This window comes from Camelina sativa, chromosome 4, assembly GCF_000633955.1.
Source record: "Camelina sativa cultivar DH55 chromosome 4, Cs, whole genome shotgun sequence".
NCBI classification, from domain to species: Eukaryota; Viridiplantae; Streptophyta; class Magnoliopsida; order Brassicales; family Brassicaceae; genus Camelina; species Camelina sativa.
Genome location: NC_025688.1, coordinates 16,207,008 through 16,215,432, shown reverse-complemented (window position 1 = coordinate 16,215,432; position 8,425 = coordinate 16,207,008). Strand labels below are relative to the sequence as shown.

General features: G+C 37.5%; 2 protein-coding genes across 4 annotated transcripts in view; both read right to left on the bottom strand.

Annotated features, from left to right (window-relative positions):
- The window catches only part of LOC104780748 (pentatricopeptide repeat-containing protein At3g49240), a 2,443-nt gene extending 555 nt beyond the window's left edge, over positions 1 to 1,888 (bottom strand). The window contains exon 1 of one of the 3 annotated variants that reach the window (XM_010505272.2): positions 7 to 1,888. In XM_010505272.2, coding sequence (XP_010503574.1) covers positions 7 to 1,779 — 1,773 coding nt within the window. In that variant the 5' untranslated portion in view covers positions 1,780 to 1,888. The remainder of the gene's footprint in view (positions 1 to 6) is intronic. The other 2 variants (XM_010505273.2, XM_010505271.2) reach the window with 2 other exon arrangements.
- On the bottom strand, positions 3,465 to 7,731 carry LOC104780747 (probable pectinesterase/pectinesterase inhibitor 34). Its single transcript, XM_010505270.2, has 3 exons — positions 6,656 to 7,731; positions 6,351 to 6,487; positions 3,465 to 4,332 (listed from the first exon to the last, which is right to left on the bottom strand). The coding sequence occupies exons 1-3, from the start codon at positions 7,633 to 7,635 to the stop codon at positions 3,635 to 3,637; spliced, it is 1,815 nt and encodes a 604-aa protein (XP_010503572.1). The 5' UTR covers positions 7,636 to 7,731; the 3' UTR covers positions 3,465 to 3,634.

The window sequence follows — 8,425 nt, the reverse complement described above, 5'->3', positions numbered from 1 at the left end:
CTTTGCCTCTTCTTTCTTTGCTTCCACTACTTTTGGAGTAATTAATGAAGCTATGTTAATTTGTTGACTCTTCTTCTTTGCTTCTGCTTCTTCTAACTCTTTCGCCTTTGCCTCTGCTTTCAATCTCTCTTTCTCTTCAATTAGTTTCTCCAGATCTCCCTCTCTTCCTCCTTTCCTCAGCTCTTCTTTCGCAAACTCTTGTATTTCCTCACTCACTCTGACCGTGTCATCATCTAGCATCTCATCCACAATCTTGAGCATCTCATCGAGTCTACCAGCTTCGCTTAACGCCCTCATGATGAATTTGTAAGCATCATCGTCCATCTTGAGTTTGCTCACCATCATATCGAAGAAGGATTTTGCATCGTCGAGTTTCCCGGCTGTAATCAACTGATCTTGCAATCGGTTATACACATCCAAGTTCGGTCTTAGGTTTGACTCAACCATTGTTTTGTAATACGCAGCTCCTTCATCAATCTTACCTTCCTTGAAACAAGTATCCATTAACAACCCAAATGTGTACTCATCAGGCTTCACCTTTTTCTCATCCATTTCACCATAAAGCTTCTCAGCCTCAGCCAACAATCCGTTGTCGCACAGCTGATTCATCAGATTGTTGAACGATAAAGCATCAGGACTACACCTAAAATCACCTATTTGCCTGAAAACATCCACAGCATCCCCAAACTTCCTTTCTGCACAGTACCCATCAACCATCACATTAAAAGTTCCCAAATTTACAGCCAAACGCCTCGGTGGGTTATGTTCCTTTTTCACCGCATCAAACAACTTCAAGGCCTCATCAAACTTCCCATTCTCATTCAAAGCCTCAAGCACATAGTTATACGCCATAGCACTCATCCTTACCTTTGAATTCTCTCCAGTAGCTTCCTCATAACACTCCATGGCTTCTTTTTCCATCCCCTTCATGAAATACCCCTTCATCAACTGCCCATAAACCACACCATCCTCAACAAACCCACCAAACTTCTCCTTCAACTCCTCATAAAGCTTCAACACACCATCAGCATCAGAATTCTTCACACACCCCATCATAAGATAACTATAAACAACAGGGTCTGCAACAAAACCTCTAACACCCATATCTTCCTTAATCTCCATAGCTTTCTCAAGATTATCATTACTAACTAAACCCTTAACCAATATCCTAAAAGTAGCAATCGAAGGATTCAACGGAGCGTTCTCTATAAACAACTTGTAATGCTCCAACGCAATCTCAGGTTTCCTAACATCAAGATAAGCCTGGAAAATCAAATTGTAAGTGATGATATTAGGCGCGATACCAGCTTGGTTAATGAATCCATGCAATTGCAGAAGCGCTCCATACTTGGCTTGCCGAAGCTGCGCCGCTAAAACAGCGTTCACTGTAAAAATCGTCGGCCGGCAATTCGAATACACAGAGTGACGAGTGTACAGAGCAGCTTCTTCAAGATCATTCTCTCGGATCAGTTTCAGGATGTGGTTATGGAGATCGAGGCGTTTCCCTACGACAGCAGCCACAGAGTCAGGCAATTTGGGGACGTTAGGGTTCTGAATCGGTCTAGAGATTTGAGATTGCTGCTGAGATCTGTTGAAAGAGTTAACAGGTGGCTCCATACGAAGACGACGCTTACGACGGCGACGTTCAGCGGCGGCTTCTTCTTGGGTCGCGAATGACATGTATCGGACGGCGAGAAATGGCTGCGGCGGGACACGTGGACGGTAGGATCTCGCTAGTGTTTGAAGGTGGTTGAGTAAGGCGGCTTTGGAGATCGACATGGTTGGAAATGTTTGATATTTCTCAGTGGAGAAATGGTTCCTTTGAGATGGAAATGAGAGAGTGGTTTAGGGTTTTAGGAGTTTTTGGAGACGATGAGGTTTAGGGGTTTGTTTGGGAACGAGGATAAGTGTGGTTTTGGTGTGGCCAATTCAGATATGGGCTCTTTTGGGCCACTAGCTCGATTTTTTTTTTTGTAGCGATCCATTGTTGTTTTTATCATTAATGATCTTACCTCGTTTAATATATAACATACTTTTAAGGTGAAATTTATATCCATTGTGACAGATAATTTTTAACATTATGAATGATGAATTAATATTTTTTTGAAATCTTTTTGAGTTTTGAACATTCGAAGCAAAATGGTAAAAACGCAACATATTTGCTGCATAGATAGATAGAAGCAAGGTGCTTGACAAAAAAAAAAAAAAAAAAAAAAAAAAAAAAAAAAAAAAAAAAAANAAGGTTCTTTTTTCGTGAGTTTGCTGCATAGTTTATTATTAACTTTTATTTAATGAACAAATGTGGATCAACGTTTGATTGGAGACAGTAATACGGTTGAGCTTAAAACCACATAAGAACCGCGTTGCGGCGTTGGAACCTCAACGTGACGATTATTAATATTGTTTGTAGAATGTTTGGATTTTATTCTAGCATGGATCTTTCGAAAAGTAAGTTTTTCTCCAAAAAAAAAAAAGAGAGAAAAACTTGATTCAAATTTAGATCCAATAAAACTTACTTAATTTTAGTTTTACCATTATTGGAAGTATATACTTGGATTATCTTTTACTAACTGGATATATCAAACTCGAAAACATCTGAAAATCGCATTAACGAGATCGTATATTTCGGTCTCCTAACTCTAAAATGCATTATTCAATCATTGGGCTCTTGTTCTGTGGATTATTTATTTCGCAAAATAAGTATGGTTGATGATGGGGTATTTTTTTTTTTCCTGAAAAGTAGAACTATATATAACTAATTTGTTAGACTTATATATGGTAGATGGGTAATTAATTATACATGAGTTCTTGTTTGATGTATATAATATAATGACCTTAGCAGGTTCAAATTGCTGACGTGAAGCAAATAAACCACTAGAGGTTACATAACTTAGCTATACTTGTGTCGTCAATTTACTTATGTGAATGCTATCTCAATGATATGTAATGCTATCTCAGTTCTTGTTCTTGTAATTTGGAAAGTGACGAAATTGGTGCTTTCGTATTATTGAAATATTGATAGTTAAGTCACAGAACATGGAACGACTAGAACATAAGGTTCTCAAAATTGTGGACCCTACTGTCAGTGTCGGTCATCGGCCGTGACCTATTCGGTTCCTCTTTCAGTCTCTTTCACCACCACATCAGCACCGACACATCCAATTCATACTTATTTGTGCAATATTAAACTGTTTGAATACAATTCGTGTTTAATAGTCTTTTCGAACCCATTTAGTCGGTTCAAGAAAATAATGTCGCTGGACTTTTTAGCTCTCGTTTTGTCACACACACACACAAAGGAATTAATGTAAATTTTATTTTATTTTCGTTTTAAGGACACAATATGAACTTTATATTTATATTCAAAAATCAAAATGTATGTAATTCAAACTAGTTAAAAAAAAATTGTATGGTGGTAATCGCACCGATCGAGTTGGATCATTGACCTTGTCAAGATAAAAATGAAATGGAAAAATTATCCTCGAGACGATCTTATTGGATAATACCTCTTGAGAAAATACAATTAAAAGTTAAAATATATATTTATAGGATTAATGATATGTCCATTAATATAAGGACCAGTAAGAATGAAACAATTCATCGGAAAAAACATAAGCATTTCAGTTTTCTCTATCTATATGTTTAATCCGGCCAAGAACGAAACTCCGGTCGAAGGCAACCACGACGAACCGTATATAAATTCTGCTACCGTGAACCGGTTTGCCTCGGCAGTTGAATTGATGACTCGATACCCAGGCCACTTCACACGTTGCCCGAGACCTGACCCCGGTCCACTGTTCATATACTCTCCGTAGTATAACGTATCTAAAGCAAATGTTGTGTTCCACTCGAGCCAACCTCTCGTGTGTACATGACCACCGATATACGACATCATATACACCGTCCTAGAGAATAGCTTCCACGGTCGGCCTAGAAACGTTTGGATGCTACCGTTTGTCGTTTGGAGATCGGATGTGGCCAAAACCCTTGACGCATGTATCGATATTCCCGTGTTTTGGTTCGGGTCTTTTCTGTTTTGAGCCGTGATTGTGTTTTTCTGAAGATCCATGGGTTTACGTGCGTAGATGCTACAGTTTTGTAGCACCACAGCTGCATTCCCGAAGATAAAATCGACAGTACCGTAGATATCGCATTCACGAAAGAATTGGCGGTTTGAATGAACGTATAGTGTGTCTTGGTAACCGATAATATTGCATCGGTAGATCACCGCGTGGTCAGCTCCAATGCGGAGTGCCACTGCTTGGTGCTTTGCTGGACCGGCCCAATTTTCGAATGTGATGTCTCTTGCAATAAATCCAGCTCCGGTCGCAGCTGGAAAACAAAAAAACAAAACAAGAAAAAGCATAATTATGTTTTGTGTTTTACCAACTCTTTAAATAAAAATATTTACAAAAGTCCAAAAAACTACATATACATGTTTAAGGTCTAAATATAGACGCAACAAATGCAGTCAGAGGAAACGAATTCAAATATCTATTTATATGTAATTAAAGTAAAAACTAGTATGCGAGAAATGTCGTTACCTAGAAATGTTGTATGCAAATTAACAAAACTAGTGAGCTAGTGGTCTCTAACGCGTTCAACTAAATAATGAGCCATGACCCACCTCCAACTATATATGTTAATAAATGCTACTCTTCTCTGTCTCCCATCATGCATGTTTTTTTTATATACAAATATGTGTGGTCAGTAATTGCGCGGCCTAACTTCGAACCTTACGATACGCTCATATTCTTCTATTTGTGTTTGCATAATTGCATATCTGTATTTTGATCATGTGTGCGTGTCTGTACATATATATGCAATGCATACATATGTGGAGTATCAAGTATGCATTTATTCATGAGCGTAAGTGGATGTGGGTATTTAGGAATGACACAGAAGATGAATGTAAAGTAGTATATAAACATTTTTTTATCAAAAGAATGTTCGATGATTTGAGTTGTGTGTATTAAATGAACATAAAGAACCACAACAACATGCATGTGAGTTTTAGTTGGATAAGCGGCAGCGTCACATAGGATGTCCGATTCAGTGTTAGTGTGTTTTACCTAACCGAATTCAATCGTAATCATATGGAAAAGTCAATCCAATAAATAAAGTTATATAGTGTTACCAAAAAAGCATTATAAGATTAGATCAAACTGAAGTTTCTAAGATACTGAGCCGAAACTGTTGCTAAACCAAAACTTCCCAAACAAGTACATTTGTTTAGATTTTTATGATAGTTTATATGATCATTGATTTTGAATTTTCAATGATTTTCGAAGAACTATATCATGGTCTTCTCTAGAAGACTTTTTTTTTGTGTGTGCAAACTCTCTAGAAGACTAGAACATAAGAAGTAGACTTACGTAAGAACTACAACTTAGGTCTTAAGTCTTAACAAGCATGCGTGATAGAAAGTTGGTCAAAAGTAATTTAAAGTTTTAGTCTGCGGTAAGAAGGTTCTTCTTTAGCCGAAGTGGCCGAAAATGGGTAAATGACGTTTGTTTCAAAACTGGTTTATATGAAAGAAACGATTAAAAGAAAAAATGTAATATTAAAAATGGATTACGGAGTGTGCCTTCGGCGAAAAAGTTTGAGAAAATACCAAAACAGGAAAAGGGAATCAAATATCACCATCTTACAAAAATTTAGGTGGTCCATTATATTGACTTTGTTACTGGTTCGAGTACATTACTACTACTACTATTTACAAGTTTTACATAAATATATTAGCTTTCTTTTAGTGGTCCATAATTCATATGAAAGAATATAAACACACAAGTGGTGAAAAGACAACTAATATTCGTAAAAATTTCTGAATTTAAGAGAATCTAAAATCAGACACTTTAAAAAAAAAAAAAAAAAACCCTATCAATCCGATATCTATAGACAGCCTAGCTCATGGCCCCTCTTCATGTATCTGATTCCAATAATTCTCCTCTCAAAGTATATATATTTTTCATTCTTAACTTTTATATATTAATAAAATATCCTTTTCAGTAAAAAAAAATATGTATATCAAAAAGTATATATTAAACCACGGCAAAAGAAAAGGAACATTTATTATATCATAAATGTTGACCACCGTGTAGCTCCCTTTTAAGATTTTAATCAACACAAAAAAATCTTTAACTTTTATGGCACTAAAAAGATCTTCAAAAGATTAGTGTATCAATTTATACATCTTCCTTGTATTTTTTTTATTGCAATAGTAACATTGGGTTCTACGTGTTTTTTCACTTTAAACTATTTATCATTATTGTTGTATTATTTGAAAAGAGTTCCAAAAAAGTGAAAAAGGTAATGGTAAAAAGGAAGAGTGAGGTTTATTAAGAACTCACCAAACGACGCCGTGTGGAAAGTAGTAATGTTGTCAAATATGCTTTTCCCTCCAGAAATGACAGTTTTACCCTTCCCATCTCCAACGAACATCAGATTGATCTTTTTCCTACCGACCTTGAGGTTGTTCTCTTCATATCTTATTTTTCCAAATAACAAAAATAAAACACAGAGATCACAGTAAGAGTCAGATACGCAATTATTAAACCTTCCGTACAGAATTCTTATAGTTTTCACTTTCGTCATTCACGGACGCAACAGTCATTAAAAACATTGGTAAATGCGAAGGGTAAAAGCGTAAATGTACCTTCCGGCCTTGACGTAGATGATAGTCCGGCGAGTACTGTTCTGAGGAGCTTTCTTGATAGCTTCCGATATGGTTTTGCACGTGCCGTTACCGTCTTTCGAGACGATAATATCAGCTTGTATCTGAGATACCGGCATTTCCAATATCTCACGCTCCCTTCTCTTCATCCATCTCGGGAACTTCTCGTCCCTTCCCTCCTCCTCCACCACTCCCAACAGCCTCCTGTTCTGTATCGGCACTCCGGCGAAGTCGTCTCCTTCGTGACTCGCCGAGAATATCGCGAGACAGTTGCTAACAAGCTCCGAGAGATTCTTTAACGCCGCCGTCATCTGATCCTTCACTTTACCGTCGTCGACGTCTTCGAACCCTTCTGTGCACGTGTCGTGGTTCGTCAGAGCCGCGCTAAGCCACGTCGTAACGTCTTGCGACTTCGCGGAGGATGATGCGACTGAGGATAGAGCGCGTGAGAGCGCGTCCACTGAATCGTCTAGCAGCTCGACGCAAGCGTCGTAAGCTGAGCGAGCACGTGGCGGCATGTCGACGAAGGAGAAGGATGAAGATGAGTAGAGAGCGTGGCTGAAGTGGTGAAGCGTCATGTTCACCGTCACGTGGATTAGATCTTTGGAAGAGGAAGCGTCGAGTGAGCCGGGGAAGTCCAAGAGTGAGTCAACGCATAACTCGGGGAAACGTGTTAATCCACAAGCTTTAGAGATAGCTTGGCTTGGTTTACGAGCTAGGCCTGGGACGGATTGGTTTAGTTTGAGACGTGATCTTACTCCGGCGAAGATCGCGGCGGCGAGGATGAGTGCGATGGCTAAGACGATTGATGACACTACAAGCTTCTTCTTGCTTCTCCGATGGTTGTTCTCCGGTTGTGACGATGTGGCAACTTGGTTTAGGATCGGAGCTGTAGTAGTAGTAGTGGAGTTTGTGACCGAACCAGTTGCCTGTCCGGATGGTCCGAGCCTTTCGTATCCCATTTTGTTTCTTGGTTTAGTGTCTCTTCTTTACTCAGTTTGGTTGTGTTTTATTTACATTCTAAAACAATGTGTGTGACCGTGTGTATTTATATATGTGAGTGAAAGGATTGTATGTGAAGTATATATTGAGGACTTGAGAGTGAGTGGTGCTTATTGGTGGGACACGCGTCATTGAACTATTCATTTTACCATAAGAACAAAATTTGCTTTATCAATTTACTTGTGTCCTAGTTCTAATTACTTGTGTTATTCTTTCGTTTGATAGTGAGCTTGTATTCGTCGACATAATTTTTTAGAATATAAAATTCCTTGAAATCATACGTATCATGTTTTCAAATCTTTATTTTTCATAACATATATCGTATTTTGTTTCTATTCATCGACATGTATTAAAAAATTATATATATTAGAAAAAAAAATCTGTCACATATCTTTTGAGAATATTTTTAGAGTAATTTACTAATTTTCTACATACAAGTAATTGCGCCGTTCAGTTTCGACAGTTCATTAAAAGCCAACATTACGATATAATGTATCAAAATAATGTTGGTGGTAGTTAATTTAGTAATGAATACTACGTTAGATTATTTGGGGATCGAAAACATACAGTATAGTAAAAGTTTGGTATATTTAAAACATTTACATATAAATCTTATAATTTATATAAGTGCAATGTGGCTATTAAAGAACATGAGCTGGCACCTACCAACCAAGGTTAATCTTAATGAAATGATAGTGAACATTATTTTCTGAGTGTTTTTCGTAATATTCTCTTATGACTATTCCGAAA